A 27,079-nucleotide genomic window follows, 5' to 3' on the forward strand; every position below is an offset into this window, starting at 1 on the left:
ACCAAAAATCGAATCAGAATGAAAATTTGAATTTATAGATGAGAATGGGAATTAAGTTTTAGATAGATTGGACAATTTCCATTCCATTCCGAAATCGAAATATGACTCCCTCCAATCAAGTGGCTAGAATGAGAATCATTCATTCCAATTTCATTCCAGATCTCAACCGCCGCCCCCCCAACCAAGCACCCCTAGGTGGAAATATATAATTACCTAGACCTCAAGAGGATTAGTGTAATTTACTCTAATAAATTTCAGCCAAGGATCGTCTTCTCGTCATTTAAAAATATTAAAAAGAACAAAGAGAGAACATAAAGAAAATCCCGAGGGCCTATTTTGGCAACATTCAGCCGGATCTGGCAGGATACGCGCCCACTCTCTCTCTCACTCTCTGTGTACACTCCCCATTCAGAAGTTTGGACCTCCATCCAATTTGCAAACTTTGGTCCTTCTCCAGATGGACGACTAGTGTGACCACCAGGCTACCGCCCGGTTTAAACAAAGGCGATTTTGTAGGATCTTCAATCATATACACCAAGCAACCCAGAAAAGTGCCACCGCTTTCGAAATTTTGGATTCGAGGTCCTGTATAAGTTCGACGTCGATGACAGTCCAATATGGTGGACATCAGAAAACCAGATTTGTCGAGATCATGATCCAAATTTTATGTTCAGCAAAATTTAACTAGTTTTCATGGTGCAACATTCAAGCTGACCACGACAAATTTTAACATAATACAATCCACATCAAGAAGCAGTGGTCACTGGTTGATCACCAGAAAGGAAAACAAAAGGTTCTAAGATCATGTAAATAGGTTCATCATATCCAAATACCAATTAACAGTAGCACAAAATCTTAGTAGTCTACAACCTCACTAAAATTGGACACATGCCACGAAACATAAAGAAAAGTTTGGCGCCTTGGCTCTCCAACTTCGAATTCCTGGGGATTAAGGATCAAACAAGCAGACAAATCAAGAGAATTATGAAGACAATCTGAAGAACCTTCCAGTGCCATGGTCTGCTTTTCATGTATTCACCCCAAAAACAAAACCATTGCTGAATGAGGGTAAATTACTGGAAGGTATCTGATCTCGCAGCGGTGAACGAAAAGGGTTTGGTGTCACAGGGTGAGTGACCTGCAGCCCAGCCCCACGAAGCACCTGCTTAGCATTTGCACATGAGATTTCAGACCTTTCAGTGAAGAAAGCCGGCACATTCATCGACTTAATCAACTCAAGAGCACCCCCCCAGCTCCCATAGTTCTCCAACCCACAATTCAGAGCAATGACAGCATGAGGCGAGGAAAGGTACGAGGCCTGTTCCTGATAGATGCCCCTCACCAAGTTCACTCTCAATCTACCACTGATTCCTGACACTGTTCCTGATAGATTACTTGGAACCTCTGGCCCAATCATGACTATCTGTATGTTACCTGAACCATTCAGCAAATGGCTGATCTCTGAGAAAGCAGGCATCCAATCTAGCTCCCCAGCAGGGCCAAGGTAATGCACAATCACTTCTTTTCCCTTTACAAGTCGGTTCTTGGAGCTTATAACAAGGGCGGTCAGTATGTGATAAACTGTCAAAGGATGGGACAATATGGCGGCAACCGGGCTTGTCATCGGGAGGGAGCGGAGACTGTAGTACTCTGACCAACCGGATAGAAGGATCGGGTTGGAAGCTCCATTCAAATAGTTTGGGAATGCAGAATCAGGAGGGTACTCCCCATCACTCAAACTTCCCCATGACTCAGAGATTGTACTGGCCTTTGAAGGGAGAAGGCCAAATGGGCAATGAGAATAGCAGCTGCACTTCCTTCTCCACATCCCTTTCTGATGGAGACCCACTGACTCAAGCCATTTACAAGGGTGATCAACAAAGCAAGGGAAAATAAATATCTTCATAGCCAACTCTTCCTCCCTTTCCATCATTGCTTGGTAGAGTCCACATATACTTTTATGAGTTTCCTTCCAGTGCTGCTTCTGGCATACCGGGCCACAATAAACCGCAGCACGACACCGGCCACAGAACAAAGACTGATCTCCATGGACTTCCTTCTCACACATTGCACATTTTCTTAACGTAGTCCAATTAGCCAATGCTTCCACTGGTGGAAGCTCTTCCTTTGGTGGCTCGGCATACTTTGGTGGAGTTGAAACAAGCTTCTTCTCCACATAAACCTGACCGGGAGGATGCGAGATTGTAACTGCTACAAGGTCTCCACCCTTGGCGACTTCAGGAGGCCACTGCACATCAACTGTCTCAATAAAGGGCTCAAAGCTCATCAACCTTCCTCTTCTTAGCGCTCCATCATCTGCCCACTCAAGCAATGGATGCACAAGGGCAATCGCTTTCATGAAAGCATAGACATAGCAGAGCTCCTCAAGAGTGGAGTTGCGAAACCGCAATCCTCCTGTTGAAGTGCACCTAGCGACATCTATGACGGGAAACCGATCAGGTCCGGAAGCCTCCAATGATAGGGACCGAACCATCCTCTTGTTTGGGGGGGACAGCAGGGATGCTGGTTCAAAGATGACCCTCAGGAGCTCCACATTAGGAACCCGAACCGTCTCCCTTACGCCTGTCATCTTCTGAGCATCCTGCTCGGATTTGAACAAGTGGAAGCCCAGGTCTCCTCCATCCCCACCAACAAACTGGGCACAAGGGAATAGTTGCTTCTTGTTCGACCAGTCAGTGTCCTTGCCAATCCGGATGCCGAATAGATGGCCAGGTCGCAGCCTCTTCCATGGGTCGGTACGGTAGAGAGCGGCGGAGGCCCGGAAAAGGGATTTGATAAATGCTGGGGCAATTCCTTCTACCTTTAGGAGGCAGGTCCCGGAGCTCGGGCCGAGGCCCGGGCCGGAGCCAAATTGCTCTTGGAAACGGGCAAAGAGGTCTTTGAGGTGCGTCTCCATGGTAGCAAACCTTTATCAGAAAGTTGGGGGGAAAGAAGCTACAAATCTCCAACTTGTAAGCACTAGACTCGGTGAATCGCTCACCAAGTGAAGATCTTTCGGCTCAATTGATCACTCTCGAATTTCTTTGGAAACCCCAAAAGCCCGCAAAAATCCTTTGAAAACCTCAATCTACAGAAGACGAAAAAGAAAAACCAGGCTCTAAAAATGTCCCAAAATCATGAACACTCTTCAGGAACTTGTAGGGTTCGATTCACCCGCTAAATTATCAAAATATGAATCAATCAAATCCGGTTATTTTGTCCCCCTTTAGTTAGAGACTAAAATTTGCAAACGTCGATGGATTCCTAGAATCTCCAATCAATGCAGATAATTCAACAATAGTACAACGATATAATCAGATTTGACGAAAAGAGAAGAGAGAAGGGGAAAATCTACCAGGCATCACTAAAAGAAGAAACGCAGCTGCAGGAAAGAGTGGTCAAGAAATAGATCGAGAGAAGTGCTCACATCAAATAGATCTAGATCCAATGATGAACCAGTCGTAGCCGGTCCAGAAACGAGAGCCCTTTCTCTTCTACACTCAAGTCCTTTGAATGGCTCTGATGCCAATCCCTGCAACATGGTACGGAAGTCGATGGGGTGAATGCTCGCGTGGTTCTATTTCTATCTTCCAAGAGGACGAAAGGTGGGGTGAGGGGAGGTTTCCGATCTAACCAGTGGCTCAAGGAGATAATTAAGACGACATGAGCTTGGCTTATATAATTACTTAATCAAAGCATTTCCCCATTTCGTCGTGGTTTACACAGGAAATTATAAACAACAGAATGATATGCTACATTTTTAGACCTTGGATTTACGATACCTCCAGGTGTTAGGATAATCAGTCTCCTTTTAGACCTTTGTAAGGACCTAGATTACAAGTTAATTTCACTAGTTAGAGAAGGTCTATATCGAATCCTAGTAAACCTGTAATTTAACACACATCGAGCACCTGGCAGCTTCACTTTTCCAAGTGTGCTTCCCGTAGGCTTGAAGGAATTTAACATTAGTGAACAGGGTACAAATATGACAGGTTAAGAGCTAAAAAGAATCAAATTTGGTGTTCAAGCCGTAACGCATCAAAGAACCGTACCACAGATGAGCCTTACTTTCCAGGAGTAACATTCACGGGATTTATAAGCGTGGCTAGGAGTAAGAATTCACATAGTATTTATCAAGCTTCGCCTATAAACTCTGGTAAAACCATCCACCGGTAAGCATTAGTCGTGCTTCTTTTGGCATCCCTCGTGATCTTTTGAATGGTTCAACCTCACATTTTAAACCCACCACCAGTTCTGTTGCCCATATCACAATATTGCAGATTCCCTTGAATCCCTCTAACAAACATTATCATGATTCCACTTTGTTTCCAAGGCCCTTTGACACAACCAGTTGACAACAATACCACAGAACCAAAGAGGTAGACTTCTTCAATTTTGATCCATTTACACTTAAATCCTAAAAGAAAGAAGTTTTAAACAGACCCCCAAACTTTAAAAACATTATAAAGAGATCCAGACGTCTACCTGCATTAGACAACATTATGACGTAAGGGCCATATGAGAGATTAAGTTTTACGAAATGTTATAAATATCTTTCCTCGAAGTTTCTTGATTTTCACACAAAATAGAGTAGAGAGAGAAAAATCACATGATTTTCGTGTAACCATTATCTTTTCTCTTTTTTTGCTTTGGTCTCTATTCCCCATCGGACATAAAGAAGTAGAAAAGAAGAGAGAGAATGATATATTGGAGAGACAAAGAAGAAAATAGGATGGAGAGGTAGAAAGAAATATAGATCGAAGGGAGAAGGAGAAATCTGAATTATAATAGCTTCAAGCACTAAAAGCAACCATGCCTCCACCCAATACTCGAGCCAAACATTACCTTCTATTGTAACTGTAGATTGAGGGCACATGAAATTAAAATAAGCATAGATTCGACGTCTCATACGTCAACTCTTCTCTGAAATACCTATGTTCTTCTCTATTTTGCTGTCTCACGTCAAAAAAAAAAGAAAGAAAAGAAAACTTCCCTCTTTCAACTTGAAATCATGATTGAGAATTAAAAACATGGAATATGGTTTCCTTGCAGGAGGAATAAGAGAAAAAGAAGTTCCTCATCATTGTTGAGTAAAATCCCTAATCTCTCATAACTTATGCACATGCCTTGTTTCTGTTGCTCATTTCTATTTTTCTTTGTAGCCTGTGTATGTCATGAAGATCCATATACCATGATTCTAAATGAATCTTCATGGTTCCCATTATATCAAACCAAAAAAAAAAAAAATAGAAATCTCCACAATTCTAAATAGATCTTCTTACAAGTTTTTAGAATACCATATACCAAAAAAGATAGCAAAGAAAAGAGTCTCTTTTTTTATTACCAATGAAAAACCTCCCCCAAGTTAGTACTAGTTCCCCTAGCAAAAACAACTTCCAGAAAATTTCATAATAGATTTCAGATTTCCTTCCTCACTTCTAAACAATAGAACTATATCTACGAAAAGAAAAATAAAGAATTGAATCAAAAACTCTAAAGCTTAAAAAGCAAGCATCTTTCTTCTACATATCACTCAAATCACTTGTTGAGTTTAATCCCAAAAAAAAAAGGCACCTCTTTTCCTCTCTTAACCTCTAACCTCGACAACAATACATATAACAAGTCTATTAAGACAAAAAAGTCAAATAATCTAAAACTTAACTAAAATTACTAAACTTTCAGCTAAAAAACCTTCACAAATTCATTAAAAATAATTCAGAAAAAATTTGTTAGGCTCTAAAAAAATTAGAAAGAAAACCAATGAGCTTTCAATCCCAAAATCTAACACAGCAATAGGAGACTAGAGTCAGAGAAGGTATTCAAAGTTCTTGATATCTTGTTTTTAGATAAAAAATGGAATGGGATGCTTCCTATTTCCTCAACACTCTCGATCATGATTCCAAATGGATCTTAACAATTCCCGTGACATCAAATAAAAAAATATTAATTAATACCTCTTAACCAAAAATATTAATTGAAGGTGATATACGACATTCTAATCATTTCATGCCAAAAACAGGCAACCGGACCACTTTACAATGATTTTAAAGTTTTAAGATCTACTCGAAACTTATTAAACTTTTGGAATCAAAATATAAATTTTTTTTTAAAAAAAAAAGTTCAGAAGATGCCGCTGCAATTTTTTCTTAGAATTCATGATCAGATGTTTGTTTATCATGAAACCAAAAAAAAAATAGTTGCGTCGTAGAAACAAAACAAGGATATACAACCACTCAGACAGGCAGTTACACAAAAACGTAAAACCTTTTCACAAGCCTGCAAATATTCAAATACATAAGCCACTTGAACCTCAGTAGGTAAAGTAGCAACAATCATCCCAACACCAACTGATGAAAACAACAATTTAAACCCTATATTTGAAAAAATTAACTTGCATAAAAACTGCGGCTACTTCAACTGGCATCAACACCATTCTCCAGATATCACCAGCAGTCTGAAGAGTGCTGCGACAGACCAGTGTCTCGTCTCTCTCTGACCATATAAAAAATATCAGAGAAAGAAAACTGGGTCATCTCCAAACCACTTGACAGAGAATTTGGCAAAATTATTTAAAGCACCATCCCAAGATTGAAGAAACTGCAGAAATATCACATCCTTGTATCAACACTATGAATCCACCATCTCATCTTGCAACTCACTAGGGGCAACGAGCCCTGGAATGGTGAGCATACGTTGCCGTTCCCTTTCTCTTTGGGCAGCAGCTTCTTCTGCATAAAGATCTTTATTGTCCTGCATGCAAAGGTAGAAAGCATTAGACACAGCTACATGGTCTAAGCTGATATTTAATTTTTCCCAAGCTCGTTGATTCTGCAATTAAAACATTTCATGGCAAACCACCTATGGAAATATATTATCTATATGCAGATGTGATTGGAGAGTTCCAATTCAATAACCATTCCAAGTGCATAACCCCTCCACACTTGGTATCACTAGGGGAAACAACTGCACTGGTCATGCTCAACCCACTTTCCTCTCCAAAGGATTCCATCGGCCATTCATGCCATACAAAGTGGATTAAGCATTCAGGACCATGAAAAAAAAAAAGCACTAATCACAAAGAGGCTTTCATGCATCCCAAAGCCCCATCTAACAGCAACTGAGCTGCAAAGCATTGTTTTCTACTGACCTGCAGAGCAAATAAGCATCATCCTCAAGAATATCAAAGCAAAAGATCCACACCCCAAGAGTCAGATTTTAACTGGCCTAAGTTGACAACAAGCTAAGCTATATTTAACTCTTGAGAGATAATCTAAATCTAAAGAAACAATGATTGTGATTGGCCAAAGTAGGGCTGAGCACAGGTTGGGTTCAGTTGGGTTGAGAGAAAAATTCATCCGACCGAACCAAATCGGGTTGAAGAAAATTCAACCCGCTGTCAACAATTTATCATGTATAAACTGCTTGAAACCGAAATGAATGGTTTATAGCAGGTTCGGGTGGGTTGTATCGATTTGGGCTTCAATGTGAACCCAATATTAATTTTTAAATCCAATATTGATCCATTTAAGTTTATTTACTTTTTTTTTAATCAATTTAATGCAAAAAAAGTCTAAACCTTATAAGTTATAAATTTTGGGCTTATTTTTGAATATGTACAAAACAAAACAGAAATCGGAAAGATTTACTCATCTGAAAATAACTACATCTGAAAACTTTTACTTTAAAATTGTCTCAAATTGATGTGCTTCCATCAACAATTCAACATTAATATTCCCATGAATCCAAATAGATGACTGGGTGTTTTTTAAAATAAAGTATTGAAGTCTAAACGACGCCGTCCCAAAAATGAAAATGAGTTTACGAAATATTACATCAGTTGAGTTCGGTTTCATACAAGTTAAAAGTGTAGGAATCGAATCCAACCATAAATAACCAATTTTTTACAAACCCCAACCCGATTCCATCCGATTTATGTCTTTCAACCGGCCGAAACTAATGTTTGCTGGGTCGGATTGGGAGGGTTTCTTCGGGTTTTGGTTATTTGCTCAGCCATAGGCCAAAGTTTAAGCAATCAAATAATAATTTTGTGTACAATTGTCAAGTTATATATATAGCATAGCATGGTGACTTGGATATGGGTTTAGGACATGGCTAGGTCCAATGATCAAAATACAGAACAAGGATTGACATCTATCCAAGACATGAACGCATTCATATTTTAAATAGTCAAAGGTTTATTATGCATATGTATGAAAGTGATAAGTGACCAAAAAGAAGCATGGAATTCTAATAGTTTTACATATTAACAATAGAGGAAAGCATTATACCGCCCATAGATTAAAGTGATTTATAGTGTTGTAATCATTACAAGGAATCAAGCCCATAAGTTCAGACAAATTATTGAAAGAAATTTGTAGCCACTGAAAATATCAAACTATGCTCCCATGAGTAAAATATCTCAATGAGCTAATGTCATTTTGTAAAAGTCAGTTCTTGATAAGCAACCAAGATTACATACTGTAGTGCATACTTGAACATGAAGGAACATAAATATACATTAGACAACTGCCTAACCACCAAACTATAAATTCTGGAGGCCCCATCATGCAGGGGATGGGGTGTTTGTGGGGAGGCCCCGCCCAATAAATTTCAAATATTTGTTATCCAAGGGAAGTGATTTCCCTCCTATTGCACACCACCAATCACTTCCTCCCAAGACCTCCATCCCTCCCCACACATAACAGAATGGAAGAAAAAAAGAACACCTTACTTCCCCCACCCACCCCTCTTAAATGTGGACCTTGACTGGTCAGTTATCTCTTCTATTTCTGTGTATGTTTGGAGGGACACATTTCCGACATTTCTCATCAAATGCCCCTTGCTTCTCCGAGAGAGAGCTCCAGTAACTAATAATAGCTGGTCTCCCATAACTGCTCCATAACAAATCATAAAATAGAATTTAATTGCCTCAAATGATATCATAAAAAGAACTTTTAACCTGTAATCCCTCCATAAATCCCATTGACTGTGCATAGAGACTTCTAATCCTCCCTCTCAATCTCAACCATTGTCCCACACCTATTTTGCTTTCAATCTCAGCTGTTCTCTTGCATGTTCTCTTTTCAATCTAAATCTCCATGCCCTGCTGGGCCCTGCACACTGGTCCTTATTTCTTTCAATCTCATTCAGTTGTCCTGTAGTGCAAACATACACTATTCGTGGTCCATCCAGGCAAACAGAGCTAGGTATGTGGAAGGGAGATGGGGAGATACAGGGTCTACTCCAAGCTACTTCATAGTTTGTGACTACATCAATTGCTTGTATCTTTAATTCTTAGTTTCTTTTATATATGTATATGTGTGTTTGTGTGCATCTGTCTGTGTTTATGTGCATGGACATCCATGTGTGTGCACATGAAGCATGCACACGCATACGCCTGCAGACAAAATGAACAGTTAGAGAGCAATATGTGTATAAATTTGGCAAGGCCAAAAAGCAAAATAACTTTCATGTTAGTATTCTTCCTTAATAAGAGCACAAAGCTCTTTTTTTCCCCAATGTTATTTGATTATTTTCTTAGCACTTAATATAATAGGCTAAACTAAATATGCAAATGATAAAGCCCAATTATTTTATCAGATGGTGGAATAAATAACAACTGAATAAACAATCATTATTAAATTGAAACCAGTAATCATATGACTAGCAACCTTGTGTGCATGTGCCCACACATAAAAGAGCAGTAAACACATCTCACTTAAGCCCTTGTTGTACTATTGTAAGCACTGCATCTTTTAAGTAGGCTTTAAACAATTATAGTAATATGCCCCTTGGATACCCCAAAGGAAACTATGTATACACTCCGACTAGTATCTAGTAATACTTCACCAGTTTTGAAATGAGGACTGGATAAGTTATTGGTAAAACATTATACAGTCCAAAACAAGTAGCAGTTTTCTAAATCTGCGTTTTAACTGAAGGGTGAAAATAATGACAGATGTTTTTGGAAGGTCAAAACAGAAGGCAACTCATAAATTTTCCTGAAGAGATAATGTCAAATTTCAAACAGTGGATGCAGATGGAAGGTCATCTGCAGCAAACAATCTTAGTAGCTGTTATTTATTGCTTTGAATAATTCTTTAGATTACCCCTCATTTAACAAATTAGTCACCACCCATTACTTGCAAATTTATCTACTAAATGTAAAGGTATTTAATATTCTAAATCTGAAAATCTACACAACCAAAATAGATAACTAAATTTCAGTACATTTTAATCATGACAAAAAAATCAGCAGACAAAACATAAAAATATCAAAAGTTTCATACTAAATACATATCTGATTTTATTCAGAATGTTTAGTAAATAGTTTGACAAAGGCCTCCATGTTTTTCTCTGTTCAGGTTTGGCACAGTTAAGCCCTGAGGGATGCTACTACCTGAACAGACAAACAAACAGCCTACTTACCGCTCACTTGAGCAGTGCAAGAGAAGCATATAGCATCATTAGTCATCAGATTACCTGAGCTGAGAATTCTTTTGATTGTATAAGAAAGTCTCGGATGTGGTTTTTAAATACATGGAGATCATTTCTTGACTCAAACAGCCCATCAACAAACCGAGTTACCTGCAGAAAACTTAATACTCAACCAAAAGAGAACAGAATAATGAAAACTAGAACTTGGATCTCTTACCTCTGCCAGTGTCATATTTGGAAAAGATGTCCCTAGTAGTTTTACAGTGTAATCATGAACAAATACTGTGTTACTAGGGTATGGAATAGGAACTGCCGAGGCATCCCACAAGGGCTCTGTTAATGAACCAGAATCTAACTGAAATGGCAACAAAAGATTCAGTTAGTATAAAGGAACAGCAAGATCAAAAACTGCAAAACATAAGTTTACTAATTACCAGGCAAATCAGATGTTGAAGTATTAAAACATGTAGCTTGAAACCAGGTTTATGAAATGTGTCTGTCAAGACAGCAAATATTTCTTGCTCAACCGTTAAGAAGTAAGTCCTTTGAAATTGATTGCAAAATTCTGAAACCTGTCAATACACCATATACACATGGTGAGTTAACTTCATTCAGCCGAACAACGGACAGCAAAAATGGGTGAAAATGAATCCAACCTGAAAGTTTTTTAGCATCTCCAGTAAAAGATTAAGGCCAGTCTCAGCAATATTCCTTTCAGTGTGTCGGAAAGCCCAGATAATAGAATCCATGACAAGCTTCAATTGCTGCATCAGGCAAAAGTGGCGGACAAGACAGGCAACTAATAAGAATTGTATCCAAAACATGCATGGGCACTTGCATTGATTAGGCAATGTGGAAGCTACTTAAAAAAATATGGATGCCAACCTGGCTTGATAACTGGATTAAAGCATGAAAACAGTGTGTAGCAATTGCACGTAATAAAGAAAAGAACTTGAGACGATGCTCAGGATAATCTTCAAAGTTCTTTGTAATCATCTGCAGAAAATACAGGAAATGGTAACATTATTAGACAGATACCTAAACAACAAAGAGACAAATCTTAATCTGTTAATTCTCACCTCAAGAGTGCATTGAAAAACTGCTTCAAATATACAGGGGACATCTTCCATCATTAGGCTTTTATATCTACCAATAAAGAGTGAAACACATAAATGACTATTACGGCATACTGTGTTGCTAGCAAATTTTAGACATAAAAGGGTAATTAGAGAATGCCACACAAATCAAACAAATGAATTCATCCTTTATCATGCAATTTATGGAGACACCCCTAAAAGAATGATGATACAAAACTTGCATAAACATCGAAATGATGCAACCTAAAACATTAAATTTTAGGAATTATTTATGTTTATATTTTCTATACCAATTTTGTTATAAGGGTGAAGTTAAGAAGGTCAATACATATATATGGCTACTAGTGAGCTACAACTAGGTTGAGTTAATCCAAGAAGTACAAAAGTCCTAACCTGAAGCATAGCCCAATGTGTGGGCTGGCCAGAAAATAGCTTCACTGATAGAGTCATGATAGGAGAGAAGTTTGGAAAACAAGGACTCCATTTTTAGTTAATTATAAAACTATTTTTCATTAGAGAGTACTATAAATTTGCTCCAGTTCATACCATTCTCAGTAGATACAAGTGCAGTGCTATAGGCAAGATGTCCCATTTTATGTGCATGTTTGTGTCCATTCCATTTCATGCCAATTCATCGTTGCTTATGCCAATCAATGTAGACCAGCATTAACACATGCAAATCAATAGAGACCAGCATGAACCTATGAAGACCAGCATAGATCACTATTTTTAATGATCCTTGGCATGTCGCTATGCTTGGCACAACATGGCAATGCCATGTGTGGTGCCAGCCTGTGACTGGCATGACATTAGCATGGGATACTTATATCTATAATTTTCAAACCTTTAAGTGTCCACTTTAATGAATAGATCAGTTAAAGGGAGTCTCAAGTTCACAGTGCGATATTTTTGAAGTACAAGAGTCTTATTAATATGGGACTTGAGCATCAGATATGTAATTGGAGATAATACAGTGAGATCTCCAACCCCCTCCTCTCTTCTGTCTTTCTACTACTCCCTCTTCTAATCCTTCTCCTAATTTCTCCATCTTCTCCACAAGATAAAATTTTGACATTTTGAATATCAATTTCATTGAACTTAAATTTTCTTTTTAAATCGTCAATTGTTTCTGAAATCATATAATACACGATTTAATTTGAGGTATTTTAATGTATTTATTTGTATATATGATTTCAGAAGCAATTGACAATTAAAAAAAATTCCCATGGAAAAAATGAAGTTCCTGAAGAAAACATTAATTTTCAGTGGTGTTCAACTTCTAGTTTCTTATCAAAATGTAGTCTTTCAGTTTTTACAATACCCATTTTTGCAGTAAAATTACCATTAGAAAGCCATAGTTTGGATATTCCATTAGAAATTGATATTCCATTACAAATTGATATTCCATTACAAAATTACCATTAGAAAGCCATAGTTTCAGATCTGAAGTCTGGAAGCTGAAACCAATTTAACTAATTCCTCCAATGAAAATAGAAACTAGTTTTTAAAATACAAAATCTTCAAGTACAAAAAATAACCTAAAGTAACCTCTGGTTTGGTTAAAATGAAAGTAACTAGTGTTAACCCACTCAAATGTGTAAATATGGATGTATAAATTGAACACTAAACCAATCTGTCCTAATAATGAAATGAAAAAACAACACTTCCAATTTTTTGAATCATCTAATAGTTAGAAGGAAGAGACCAGAGTTTTAGGCTAAGATAAGAGGAAATCAGCTTTGTTTCTGATTTTTATTCTTTCACAACTCATTCCAAAGTCAACCCTATGGTAAACAGGGTAACCAAAATAAGAATAAAAATTAATACTACATATTTCTCATACTAGAATAAGCAGCAAATAAAACAAAAATACACTGTAAAGCATACTTGTTTATAATTGTGGCGAATAGTGACAACACTTCAGATTCCCTAGCATCAGCCAAATTTCTTGCATAGTCACCAAGTATAGGATCCATCATTGGTGGCACAAACTGCTTCCCAATTTGTGGTTGATCTTCAGACTTGTCCAAAAATGTCTCTATCAGCTTGAGAGTCTCTCGCTTAACAGATCTAATATTATCATTAATAAATTAGTGCTGGTAAAATTATTCCTAGAAGTCTAAACAATGAGAAAAATTGTGAAAGGCAACATGATGAAGCAGAGTTGCCACTTTGATGCCTCACCGAAGAATCTTTACATAAGATGTTCTTGAAGCGAAAGGCCCCCCTTCAGCTATACTATTAGATATAAGCTCACTGTACATTCTGTTAAAAAATAATAATAATAAACAAAGAACAAGTTAATAAAACATTAAGAAATGAACTATTTCTCGGCCAAAAAGTCTGAAATCACCAAAAGATGTGAACTAAATACCGTACCTGTATACCCTTAGCATGTCCAAGAATATCAAGGATATTTGTGGAAAGAAAAATGACCCAAGAGAACTAGCAGCACTAGTGTTTGTCTGTCAAGCATCAGTAGGCTGTGTTACACCCGTTTAATTCGTGAAAGGTTCATAAAGAAAGTTAAGATTGTGCAATGCAAATTAGAAATACTTTCCTAACAAGACTTCAACATTCTATACCTTGGACACTGATGTATTAAAACTTCAGATTTACAAAATAAGTGTTACTCCATCGGTTCCAATTTCACCAGATACTTAAATATACTTGTATGGTCAACAGTCTCATTTACAGAATTTAGAAATCTTCCCGGTAAAATATACAATCAAGCAACATTATACATCATGCATTTTCAAAGAACATGTTGAGGCATATGACACAAGTTTAGACAGAGTGCCCTAATCAAAGCAAAACAGAAATACCTGCAATATATTAAGAACTGTTCTGATAACATCTTGATCCTTCAGAACATCAACACTTTGGCTTGCTTGTCCAATAATTTCTGCCCATTTCTGGCACAATTTTGCATACCCATCATAGATCATCAGAAGGTCAGAAGTTGAAACCATCAATAAAGGAAACAGACTAAACAAGGTAAACAGTTTTTAAAGAAACTAGACTATCATGGTCAAAGTCAGGTCTGTGTTAAATCACTTACCTGATTTGGAAGGTCCATTAACCTTCTCAGATACTCATCCCTCTTTGCAGGATCAGGTTCTGCTTGTATCATATGGCCAACCTACAGGTACACAAAGTAATAACAAACAATGCATTTTACAATACTGACATATGGTGAAAAGTAAAGAAAATAAATATATAATTCGCCGAGATAGTGGATTTTGCTTAAACCCACCGATTCATAAAATATATGAATTTGATGAGGCTCAAGATCTGCAATTGTATTTGGAAGACCAGATAGAAGTTCAGAAACAAAAGGCTCATTCTCCCCTACCTGAGGTAAAAATAGGCACATAATTATAATAGATACTGATCAAACGAAAGTAGGTTCCTACCAGCAACAGCACTGTTTTTCACACGATATTAAGCAGGATTACTTATCACGAAAAAATAATGATTAGTCCATCACAGCAAGGTAAAACAAAGGTAGAAAGTACAAGATTTAGGATTGACATCAACTACATTATGTAACTATTTATGTGCAGATGTGTGTGCACAAGCATGTGTGTATGTCAAAACAAACATTAACACACGCGGCGCATATAAAAACACAAAGTTACATAGTGTATTTATGAAAACATTTACAATAAATAATAATTTTCCTTCCATGAACAGAAAAAGGATGCTGATATAATGACGATAGATACATCAGATTGGAAAAGGAACAGTCAAATATATTGAAAAATTTGGTAATAACTTGGGCTTACATGTCAAACAAGCATCCAGAGAAGGTATTTTTATTCAAGAGCCTGCACCAGAGATACCCATAGCAATAGGAACAACTAACAGGGCTCGGAAACAGGCAATCTCTACCACTTGAGCTAAGACAACAATGAGATATGTTATTATGTCTACGAATATTCATTTGGAATTAAGTGCAAATTATACAAATTACAAGACATCTTGGGAAAAATAAACATTTTTCTTGACTGATTATTTCATGTACATGGCATGAATGATTATGAAATCCATACACTACCTGAGACATTAAATAATTCCCGAATAATTTTGTTTTGATTTTACATCACAGGCTTGTTCAGTGAATAAGAACTACACAAACTAATCAAAACTTTTCAAATCTTTGAAATATGGCCCGGCATATAACTATGAATTTTCCCCTGTTTTATCACTCCCTGACAATCCCAATGAATGTCATTTAATAAGAGAAAGACAGTGATGATAAATGATTACCAATGCCATTGCATCAATTACTTTCATTAGTTCTAATGAGTCACTAGGAACATAGGTTCAACTATGATAAGCAGTTTACCAAGCTATGATAAGCAGTTTACCAAGCTACTTCTCATCAATAATAGATAATTAGTTTTATATAAATATCAAACTTCAAGTAAGACTGTATGCAATACCTGTGTGATCACAAATTTACGCTTGCATTTCTGAACAATTTTCAAGAAAGTATCACATGCCATATCCTGAAATGAAAATAATGACATTAACACTGAAATGAAGTATGAACAAGTACAGAACACAATAATCGCCCCATGCCCCAATCAAAATCAAAGAAGGCAGACTACACATAAACTTTCAACCATCTATGCATAGACAAAAAATAATACATGCCAAACAATAGCATAGATGAGTAAATCATGGAATTTGACTGCCTAGAAAATTAGGTTATCACCCACAAGAGCAATGTAAAGGTATGATAAAGCACAATAAGCAAAATGAAAACAAAGATGCATAAAAATGCAAAAAGAAAGAAGCACACTATCATAACATGCCCAAGGTATGCATTTTAACAAAGGATTTTGGGCAGTTATCAAAAGCTTTTAGAAAAATGTGTATACTTTCTGAAATTAAATAAGTCTTCCAATGTTGCTGTGAAGAATAAAAAAGAATTTGTATGCTAAAACTTAATGTCAATTAACTATTACATGAGTATTATTAACATCAGAGACTTAACGTTGCCATACAAACATTAAATCAATTGGTGCATACTTTTCTCCATATTTAGGCAAAAAAAGGTCCTTGTAGGTAAAAGCTAGCAAGGAAATATACTTGACTTTTATGGTGATTGAAACTAAATGGCCGTTGGATCATGTTTAGAGAGCTTGAAGACAATTTTCACCATATAGCATCTTCAACAGTTGGAATCCCATCCACAAAAGACACCTTCTTCCTCGATAATTTCTCCCCAGAGTTCAACTAGAATATTCTTCACCAAAAAGGTGTCCTACTCCAAAGCATTCTATTTAGTCAATTTTTCTTTCTTTTTTTTGGGACTTGGCTAGCTATAAAATTTCACTCAAGGATAGGAAACTTGCTGAAAGGCAACAAAATATTGCAGCTTGTGCCAGCAAAAGGCATCCAACATCATGATGGTCATGTGTCATCATGGGACCAAAATAAGGCCTTATAAAGGAAAATAAGGGGAAATTCCAAGGGTAAAATCCATGTCAGGACCTAAATACAAAGTCCCAGGTGCAGGTAAAGGCCTAGTGTCAGGACCTTCTAATCTTTAAGAATTCTTACCTGTGGAACCATGACGAAGTCTCACACAGACTCATTTTCAAGTGTTCAATACAGGGGTTTTTTTTTCAGGCAAACCAAAGAGACAGGACAGCACAGGTTAATTAATGCATGACCAACTAGAGAGGGCCTACAATGCGCTCGTGAACGAAAGGTAAATAAATGAGGGTTTAAATCAAGAAATCTCCTTGCTGTCCTATTACAGAGAAATTTTAAAATTCAAGGCGGCCAAAAAAATTCTGTTTTAGGTTTTTGTACAAGATATGGGTCCTAATAACAGGTCTCTATGGTATATGGTGACTGACGATTATCCATAATATTTTCTAACAGAAATTCAGATAAAATATAAGGAAAGATAAGGTTTAGAAGACTGCAAAAATACATATAAGTTGGGGTAGAGATCGAGAGGAAGGGGGGGGGGCGAGGAGGGGGGGAGAGAGAGAGGTTGCCCAACCCAATATGCACTCAAAACAGCTGAAAAATCAAATCTTAATACCTTATAAGTTGCCCAACCCAATATGCACCTAAAATAGGACTCCTCAACACCAATTCCACTTGAAATAGGTCTCTAAAACCACACCAAAAATTATCTAAATAGAAGCTCAGAAAATACAATAGGGTTTTTTGCATGTATACGCTCCTAAACATTCAAATTTGCATGAATATCCTTTCAAAATTGATATTTGTATGTATATCCTCATAAAATACTTATTTTGTATGTATATCCTTCTTTTTTTCTTTTTTTTGCATATGTACCTATATCATTTAACACCGTTAAAAAATTAATGATTTAAAATTTAAATGACTAAAATATCCTTATAAGTAGATGTACAAAAAGAAAATTTATAAGGATATATATACAAATAGCAATTTCATGAGGGTATTCATGCAAATTTGAATGTTTAAAAGGATATACATGCAAAAAATTCTAATTTAATTTTTATCTATTTCATCTAGATGGATTCAGACCCTCTTACTCTACAATGTAGCAACATATTACATAATATAACAACAAGATGACGATATTATATAATATTTTATATATTAGAATACTATATTATATTTTACTTTTATGCAAAATGAGATGATTATGTCCATCTTATAACAACATGATATACCTCATACACTTCACAAAGATATTTTCGATAAAAAGTTTTAAAACAAAATATAATAAGATTATAAATTTTTATTGTTACATAATACCAAAATCCACAACTATGTCCATTCTATGCAAATGTACAAGCTATTCATCTAATATCAAGTTTAGATACTTTTGTTAGAAGCATATTATTATACATTAGAGGAAACATAGATGGCTACAATCTGTTTATTTTCTAAATAAAATAATTTTGATCTATCATTTCAAAAAGATCATTTTATCTATGTAAATTAATAAATTAAGTAAATTTATTATTTTAGTTGTACATGTTAATTTTTCTCTATTAGAATAAGAAAAGAATTAACAAACCAAGAGAGGTATATTTATGTTAAGAATTTTTTACATGTATACCCTTCCAAATATTCAAATTTGCGTGAATACCCTCATAAAATTACTATTTGCATATATATCCCTATAAATTTTTTTTTTGCACATCTATCCATAAGGATATTTTAGTCATTTAAATTTTAAATCGTTAATTTTTAATGATGTTAGATGATATGGGTGCATATGCAAAAAAAAAGGATTTTATGAGGATATATACGTAGATATCAATTTTAAAAAAATATTTATGCAAATTTGAATGTTTGGGAGGGTATAAATGTAAAAAACCCAATACAATAAAATCTGAACTTAATTGACTGAACTTTTTTATTCACCATCGGTAATGCTATTCAACAGTCCTAGTACCGAACACATGAAATTAAAAGCAGATGAGAAAAGTTCAAACATCAGAAAATCAAAAAGATGAGTGAAATGACATCTGAAAAGCTCACAATGTATGGAATGCTGAAAAGTGAAGACAAACTGCAAAATGGATGAAAAGTGTCCAGAACCTTAAAACAATACAAGGAGATATCTAAAAAAATAAATTCAAACAAATTTTCATTGTCATCTTCTCCATTCATACCCTCTCTTGCTTAATATTTGCTGCATATAAAGTACACTCCACAGATTAGCCATATCTAATTTTAAATGATGCGTCCTAAGATTGGGGCATGAATAAACTATGCAGATTTTCACTAAAGTATGCTGCTCTTTCTCCAACTTAGTCCCTACTAGTTCATGGCAATTATTTACTCCATCATCACCTTGTCATGAACTGGTGAAATCACCAGAAAGTAGAATGTTGAACGCCAGAACCATCAAAGATTTTTTTTTTTTTTTGTGGTACTTTTCTCTGTATAAGAATAAGAGCAGTCCAAACTCATAGCATATAGGACTGGAAGATTGCATGATGTTAGTGAATATGGAAATAACTGTGTCATAAGACCATGGCCCTCATCTCCTGCTACCTCATTCGCTTCCATGACAACCAGTATGCAGGCCATGTATGACCATCAAATTGGACTCCGCATTTCATTTAGTCATGCAACTGACTATTAGCTAATATGGGAAAATTGTGTAATAACTGAGTGAATAGCCTAACAAATTTAAACCAAAAAGGAATAAAAATGCCTAATCAATATACTAAAAAAGAACTTTTTTCTGAAAGGAACCCAAGTAAACCTTTCTTCAAACATAAATCGGATGCAACATCAACCAAGCAAATCTAAGTACTTTCCTGAACCTTCACACAACTATGTCTCATTGGTAAACTAGATTTGAATACAACAACCAGCTTTCTAAAAATAAATGAATAATAAACATTGGATTCCATAAATGTAGTCACCATGGTAGTTTATCCAGAGAATCATTGTATTAGTCAGAGAGCCAAAAATTATTTTCCAATGACATCCTATATGATCAGTGACCACCAGCATTATATCAGACGTCCAAAAAATCAGAGAGACCGAGAAAGAGACAGAATACAGACCTGAACCCCTGGATGTGTTTCATGCATAAACTCAAACAACTTGTTAACAACTGTTTTCAAAAACTTCCAGTGAGCTCTTAGAAACCTCGGATACTGTCCAACAACATACCTGATCATTTAAAATAAAGTTAATGAGAAAGAAAATAGAATTGTGAAAGATGCATGGTACAAAATGTTAATGATTCTTACATGATGTTACTAGCTATAACAGCTTTATTATCTTTTCCCTTAGTGATTTCGGTGAGATTCAGTAAATCACGAATGACCAGAACTAGAAACCTATTTTCCTGTCACACATGAATCAAAAGATCAAAACGAGTTATTTGAAAAATTGGTGAAAGATATGGATGATATGAAATATCACATGCAAGGAATAAAAACACTCAGTACACTATAGAAAGAAAAATAACTTGTTAATCTATGGACGAAAGTGAAGGCAAGCAAATTTACAAGAAAATGATGAAATGAATTAGTAGAAATAAAAGGATAGCAACTAGCTAGCATGTGAAAGCTACATAGGAAACCTAAGTTGTCGGAACTAATTTACAAAGAAATTCATGAAAAACTTCAGCCTGAAGATGCTACCATACTACCATATTAGATTCTTATAAGAAATCATACTCCACACTTGTTCCCGGATAAGCAGAAAGTATTTAATAAACATCACCGATGTACATATACACAAAACCACATTAATGAATAACAAAGATCATGAACATCAAATGCTCCCAATATGGATTACCAGGCACCACAGAATACCCCGACCATTTTGCTAGACATCCTACATTACAAATAAAAACAATGGGTTCTGGTGACCCCCTTCATGAATACAGAAAAAAAAGAAGTAAACTCGTTTGAATGGAACTTGCTTCTTCTAATTTCAATTCTCTTTATGCTTCTGTAATCATTGTTTAATTTGAGAATTTGAACAATCTTAACTCTTATAAATGCATCCATGAATCCTCAAGTAAAAAAATATCTAGTCAACAAGTGCCAGCAACATATGCATGTTAAATCATGTCAACAACTTTAACTGCTGGATTAACAATTTTAAAACTGATGAGGATTGTTGTTTAAATGGGGAAAGGTTGAAATCTGCTACTAACTATTCACAGCACTTCTCAATATAAACAACTATATATCAATGCCCAGTGCAGCATATTATCTAAATTACTAGGCAGGAGGTGACACCAACTAATATCAAGTTGATATATGACCCACCAAAATAGAGTTTTTGCTATTCCCAACAACTCAAAAAAGCCAGGACTTATTGTACTAAACGGTTTCATATGCATCAATACTTAAAATTACCCCCAGGATAAACCAACTTTTCCCGTTTCATGCGAGCGAATACAAAATCCGATGTAAAAATTTTAAAAGCTACCTCCTCTAGTTTTGTAACTGGTGAAAATGTATTAAAAAATGGGAAATCAGAAATAGGAAGTGAACTAATGTATCTGACAACCATTCCAGATTTGAAAAACCTTAATCAGAACTCAGAACTTACTGCTCAATAAATTATATGTTAGTTTTGATTTGTGGAGCAAGGAGCTTCCACATATATGTATTAGCTACCATCTCCATCATCTATTAGAATGTGGTCTTCTACGTTGTTGCACAATATTACCTGGTATTCATGCATAGGATGTTATGCCAAGCATCAAAACATGTAGTAGACACAATGCTGCAGTCTAGTCAACTAAAAGATTAAAATACATGGTTTAGAATAAAAAGACAACAACATACTATACCTATAATCAAGAAAACATCAGATAGATCTTACTCCAGGATGTTTACAGCAATAGCTCCATGTGGAGCAGATGAATGCTCGATATGTTAGCAGTGTTACAAGTGGGATATACCCTATAAGCCATATGCATATTTAACTCTTAAGAATATCAGCTATCATCTATCAACACAATCATATATAAAATATGATATCCACCACACATTGGCCATAGAGCCAGACTCCTATGTACTCGAAACTAGTTCACAAAAACATGGATGAGGTTGTGTATCACACCTAAAAGGTTCCCGAGGTTGACAGTGATAGCGTGGAGTTTTTCATTCATCTAGGTCAGAACTTGCATTAATATCCAGATGTCCTGTCACAATGAACAGTCAAAACCAGCGACCCATATCACAAAGCATTGTCAGGGTAGAGGTGTGAACCAAGTGCATAACCTTGAAAGTGATCTCTTGAACTGAAAGACAGGAGACATTGCTGCATATAGAGACTGATAAATTTGTGGTCAAACCCATGTATTGGCCATGACATCTTGAATTGTCCTTGATAGGGAGCATAGTAGTTAAATGAATCTGGACACGACTGAGGGTCAAGATGTCCAACATGAAAACCATCATATTGGCATTTAGTCTATATTAGAATAGAGACAGATATATCAAACCCGATGGAGTAGTAACTTGAACCATTTCGAAAATAATTATTTTTCAAAATTTTTATAGTTAATAATTAATTAATTCCATGAGAGATACCATGAACAGTTTTCATAAAAGGGTATCTAATATGATCCAGGGTTTCAATGAATCATGCAGAGTACAACTAAGGATCTAACAATGTTATACTCAATGACCGTATAGGGATAATGGAATGCTGAGGGATTGATTGCAAGACATAGCTCGTGCAAGAACAGGAAAACCAATTGATTTCATCCTATTCACCCAAAAGTTCAATAATGCGATATAGGATCCATATCTTCATGTTGGACCATGCAGCTAATGTGACTAAGAATCGAAAAGGCAGGTCATTTGGGAGCAAGAACCCGAGTTGACCTATCCCACTAACGTATCTAGCATTTATCATTTGTCTATAGGTCAATTGGAATGAGATTCCAGTTGATTATTGAATCACCATCAAGAAAGATCTGGATTTAATTGAAGAAGAAATTGGGATAGCCAAATAGTCTTGATACAAGGACTGAGCTAAGTTGGGTCAAGTAAGACTAGACCTGTGTCAACCTTAGGCCACTTGAATGGGATCCAAGTAGGGGCGGCCAACCAAGGCAGGTGGCCGCTATGCCTGCTAGCTATAGCACCTTACATAGGGCGCAACTAGGGGATGAGGGAGCAGCCCTTGGGCCAGCGCGCCTACCTTCTAGGGCATCCCAGGGGCCGCATATTGTGCAACATCAAAAAAAAGGGGTGGGCTCTACGGCTGACACCCCTTTCCTCTTCCCCTTTAACTCAAAATCTGTCCAAAACTCTAGATAAGGAGCATCCAAGATAGGATGCCACCTCACCTTGGTTAAGTTCTCTTAGGACTAATAGAAGGAGACATCCCCACCTCTATAAATAAGAAGGGCCTCCAACATGGGGAGTCTGAATCCAACTCAAGTCTCCACATATTTGCCAAAGGGAACAGAGAGGCGCTCAATGGCTAGGGTTCTTCCTTTTCTGAGGTTCAGTTTGAGGGAAAGAGAGAAAGCATGTAAGAAAACCTTAACTTGCAAAACATCCTCTGGGCCTGTGGTACTGAAGATTTACAGCTAGGCAAAGCTCTAGATAGGCACATGGATAGAAGTACTTAGGATGGTAATTCTCAAACGGTCATATACTTTCGCAGCCTCAGTGTCTCCAAAAAGGTATATTTTTCTCATATTATGCATGTAGTCTATGCGATCATGGTGATTTATCAAAAAGAGCAATCATGTTCCCTGCTTTGTATTGTTATACTCATTGCATAATATCACGACGAAGGGCCTACCACATCCTGCAAGCCATACATCCGCTAACCGATTTGTAAACTTTGCACTGCACCTACCATATCCCTACGGAGAGCTAAAAATTTTTAGTCCTCTAATTAAGTTTTCATTAAAGGCCTTCATGGATTTGTAAACCTTCTGGCATCAGAGAATTTATCTCACAATTGAACCTTATTCCACAAAGTATAATTCTTCATACCACCTTCCTAACTAAAACATAGTCACAGATGGAAACTCCTCAGATTATAAATTAAATTAATATTAGTAATGAAAATAATAAAATTTGCAATAATATATAATATTAGCAAGGACAGTTCTATATGAATATTTTTATTAGTGAGTTAATACCAAATTAAAAGCAAAAAGTACAAGGCTAGGATAAGCAAGAAGAAGAAATGAGAAAACTCAAAATGGCAGACTTGTAACCATGGAGTCAAAGCTAAACTTCTGAATAAAAATGACCTCTGCTTTCTTTCAAGCGGAATGTCTATTGTCTAGCCTTTCAACCAACGGACATCTAGCCACAAAACAGTCAGCTAATTATTACTGTCAAATTACAGAGTAATTCAGCATCAATATAATACAAAAGTGCAACAAGATCAATGGAACAATCAATAACAACTCAATTTTACTCCCACTCATTTGATGTAGAATTAAAAAGAAAAACAAAACAGCCACCCCTATTAAGCAACCAGCTAAGAAACAATGGAGAATAATGTGCTTGTCAGCATCATTTCTAACATGTTGAAAGATATTGATCAAAATACAAAATACATGTTTGCATGAATTAATGGTTCAAACTGAAGCAATATACCTGCTCCTCCATCATAGACCCAGATATGGAACCAACCGCCCAGCATAAGGTGTTCAAATTGCTCCAACTCCAATCCTCACCATTTAACTGTTTATTTAGTTTCTTCAACATCTGAAAATACCAATCAAAAAATATATGACCAAAGTATTTTGTAATATAGATCTATAAAAATGAGTTACAAAGCATAAAAACTGTCAACAATATCTGCATTCCAAGAGAGACTAATTGCAGAATAGAAACAACATAACAAAAATACTAGTATGAGAAACCAATCAGATGGAAACAGTCACAGTGCATGCTCAGGTATAACCTCTTTGCAAGTAGTTTTTCAATGCACCAATAAAGCAGGTGGAACATAAGAGACAAAAACAAGAACAATGAACAGCAAAATTCTACAATTACTATTGGTCTTGCAATAACATTTTTGGCATGTACGTTACTCATAAAGGTCTTCTATCTTCATTATGGAATACATGTTAATTACATATTTGCCATGTACATTACTTATAAAGGCCTTCTTCCTTCACTAAGAATATACCCTTTAATTTGACATTCCATGATAAACTTAAGCCACTGCAGGGCACCAGTGTAAACAGATTCTGGTGCAGTGAAGACCATAAGATTCATAAGACAAGTTGGATTCATATATCAACCACTTAAGTTAGAATAGGGAGATGTCAAGCAGAATGAAATTCAACTACGTCATGATCAGTTTCATGTAATTGCCTAATCACAGAATTTTTCATAACAGTTCATCTATCATAGTTTGATGAGATTATTTTAACATATTTTATGAATAGTTCAGTAGTGATTGTTATTTGTGAACACAATGAATACAGTCACTGAACCTCTGAGCTTACAACATGTTCCTTAAATCCTTATCTACAGATTTGCTCTAATATTCAGATTCTACAATTTCCCCTATATTTCTCCTGTTGCAAATGTTTACCTTGCTAACTTAATCATCATTCCCAAATTTGTAGAAGTGATTCTAGTTTCTTGTCCAATTTAATTTCCGATCAACTAGCTTTCACGCATAGGCTAACAAAGCTCGAGTAAACAACCTGATGCAACACTGAAAGCACAAATTTGTGCAAGCATTACCACTTGTCTAGAAGACTTGCAAGCAGGACTTCAACATGAAGATGAAGATGGTGCAAAAACATACAAACTGTGTTATGTAACAACCAACTAGACTAATGTCATTTCTTTCTTCTGTCTTGTTTTGACATTGAAATCTCACAATATAGAGTTAATGAAAAAAGAGAACAAATTCTTGTTTATCATGTCAATATGGGATGCTATTTATTAATAGACAGGGCTTACATAAGGGAATCACGAGAGGCAGTTCTCTTGGTGATTATACCTCAAGAGAGTTGTTGTACATTAGAATAATGAAGTTTCAGCAACCAATTCATACCTGTTGTTCAGTATCCACATGGTCAAGGTGGCACAAGTAAATTAATGTTTCCCTCATGATCTGTAAAGGTGATTTTCAGCTAAGCATAAGCAGGGTTGATCATAAAAAAATAAGAATAAAAACACATAATAAAATATTTACACCAGTATCAAAATTATCCAAGCACTTCTTCAGTAGTTTTGCAGTTAAATATAACATTTTCCCACATTGAAAAGCTCAGAGCCAATTCTCCCAGATGGTAAGCTGAATATTGTCCAAATAAAGATAAAAGCAATCAACCATAGACAGGGGAACCACCCCGAACCATCTAGTTCTGGGAGTGCTGAGCCATACTAGCAGCAGACCGGGACGGTTCCGGCAAGAAGAACGAGACCGGCAATCCGCACCGCGAGCCGGGGGGGGGGCGCGGGCGGCTCGGAAGCCCTCTCCTCCTCTAGTGGCTAAACCCTGTTTCGAATGAAATAGGGGCTTGGCCACTTTTTACAAGTTCTTTCAACTTCTTTTACGTGAAGTCCGCACACCATGTGCCAACTTCACTTTAAAAAGCCAAAAAAATAGGGGTTTAATATTTTTTTGCTTCTTTAAGTGTAGTCCACACACCATATGCCAACTTCACTTAACGAAACCTTAAAAAATTAAAGAAGAAGGTGAAGTTCGAAACAGGGCTTGACCACTGAAAAGGGAGAGGAGGGCTTCCAACCCCCCTCTCTCTCCCCCCCCCCCCTTCCCTTCCTCTCTTTTCCTCTCTCTCCATCTCCCCCTCTGATTTTTTTTCTCGGTTCACGCTGGGATAGGACAGCACGGTACCATACTATACCTGCCGCCGACCTACCGGCACAAGTACCCGTTCCAGTACTGCGAACCTCGCAATGAACAACTGATATTCTATTAATGCCATGCATATACAATGTTCAGATTTTATAGCATCTTGTCAACCCATATTTGTGATACCCAAGCAAAAGTTGAGTTGATGTTTTCTTTTTTATTCTCTAGCACAAAAACGAATCACCACAAGTCCACCAGCAGGCCATCCAGAATTAAAA

General features: G+C 36.4%; 2 protein-coding genes across 3 annotated transcripts in view; both read right to left on the minus strand.

Annotated features, from left to right (window-relative positions):
- Positions 1-782: 782 nt before the first annotated feature.
- Positions 783-3,659, minus strand: LOC105034730 (uncharacterized). 2 transcript variants are annotated; one of them, XM_010909986.4, is made up of 2 exons: positions 3,428-3,659; positions 783-3,088 (listed from the first exon to the last, which is right to left on the minus strand). In XM_010909986.4, the coding sequence occupies exon 2, from the start codon at positions 2,915-2,917 to the stop codon at positions 1,028-1,030; it is 1,890 nt and encodes a 629-aa protein (XP_010908288.2). In that variant the 5' UTR covers positions 2,918-3,088; positions 3,428-3,659; the 3' UTR covers positions 783-1,027. The 2 variants fall into 2 exon arrangements, with proteins under 2 accessions (XP_010908288.2, XP_010908289.2); XM_010909987.4 differs by having other exon boundaries at positions 3,356-3,659.
- Positions 3,660-6,245: 2,586 nt separating this feature from the next.
- The window catches only part of LOC105034729 (protein EXPORTIN 1A), a 30,349-nt gene continuing 9,515 nt past the window's right edge, over positions 6,246-27,079 (minus strand). Inside the window, exons 15-32 of the mRNA XM_010909985.4 lie at positions 26,037-26,096; positions 24,617-24,727; positions 20,270-20,367; positions 20,081-20,189; positions 15,983-16,048; positions 14,791-14,889; positions 14,596-14,676; positions 14,360-14,449; positions 13,914-13,999; positions 13,719-13,799; positions 13,422-13,604; positions 11,517-11,583; positions 11,323-11,433; positions 11,094-11,201; positions 10,872-11,009; positions 10,655-10,792; positions 10,483-10,587; positions 6,246-6,750 (exon numbers count right to left, since the gene is read on the minus strand). Of these exons, the coding sequence (XP_010908287.1) occupies positions 6,628-6,750; positions 10,483-10,587; positions 10,655-10,792; positions 10,872-11,009; positions 11,094-11,201; positions 11,323-11,433; positions 11,517-11,583; positions 13,422-13,604; positions 13,719-13,799; positions 13,914-13,999; positions 14,360-14,449; positions 14,596-14,676; positions 14,791-14,889; positions 15,983-16,048; positions 20,081-20,189; positions 20,270-20,367; positions 24,617-24,727; positions 26,037-26,096 (1,854 nt within the window). The 3' untranslated portion in view covers positions 6,246-6,627. The remainder of the gene's footprint in view (positions 6,751-10,482; positions 10,588-10,654; positions 10,793-10,871; positions 11,010-11,093; positions 11,202-11,322; positions 11,434-11,516; positions 11,584-13,421; positions 13,605-13,718; positions 13,800-13,913; positions 14,000-14,359; positions 14,450-14,595; positions 14,677-14,790; positions 14,890-15,982; positions 16,049-20,080; positions 20,190-20,269; positions 20,368-24,616; positions 24,728-26,036; positions 26,097-27,079) is intronic.

Source organism: Elaeis guineensis, chromosome 6 (genome assembly GCF_000442705.2).
Source record: "Elaeis guineensis isolate ETL-2024a chromosome 6, EG11, whole genome shotgun sequence".
Taxonomy (NCBI): domain Eukaryota; kingdom Viridiplantae; phylum Streptophyta; class Magnoliopsida; order Arecales; family Arecaceae; genus Elaeis; species Elaeis guineensis.

Coding starts and splice junctions, on each gene's coding strand:
- LOC105034730 (XM_010909986.4), bottom strand. CDS start 2,917: ATGGAGACGCACCTCAAAGACCTCTTTGCCCGTTTCCAAGAGCAATTT.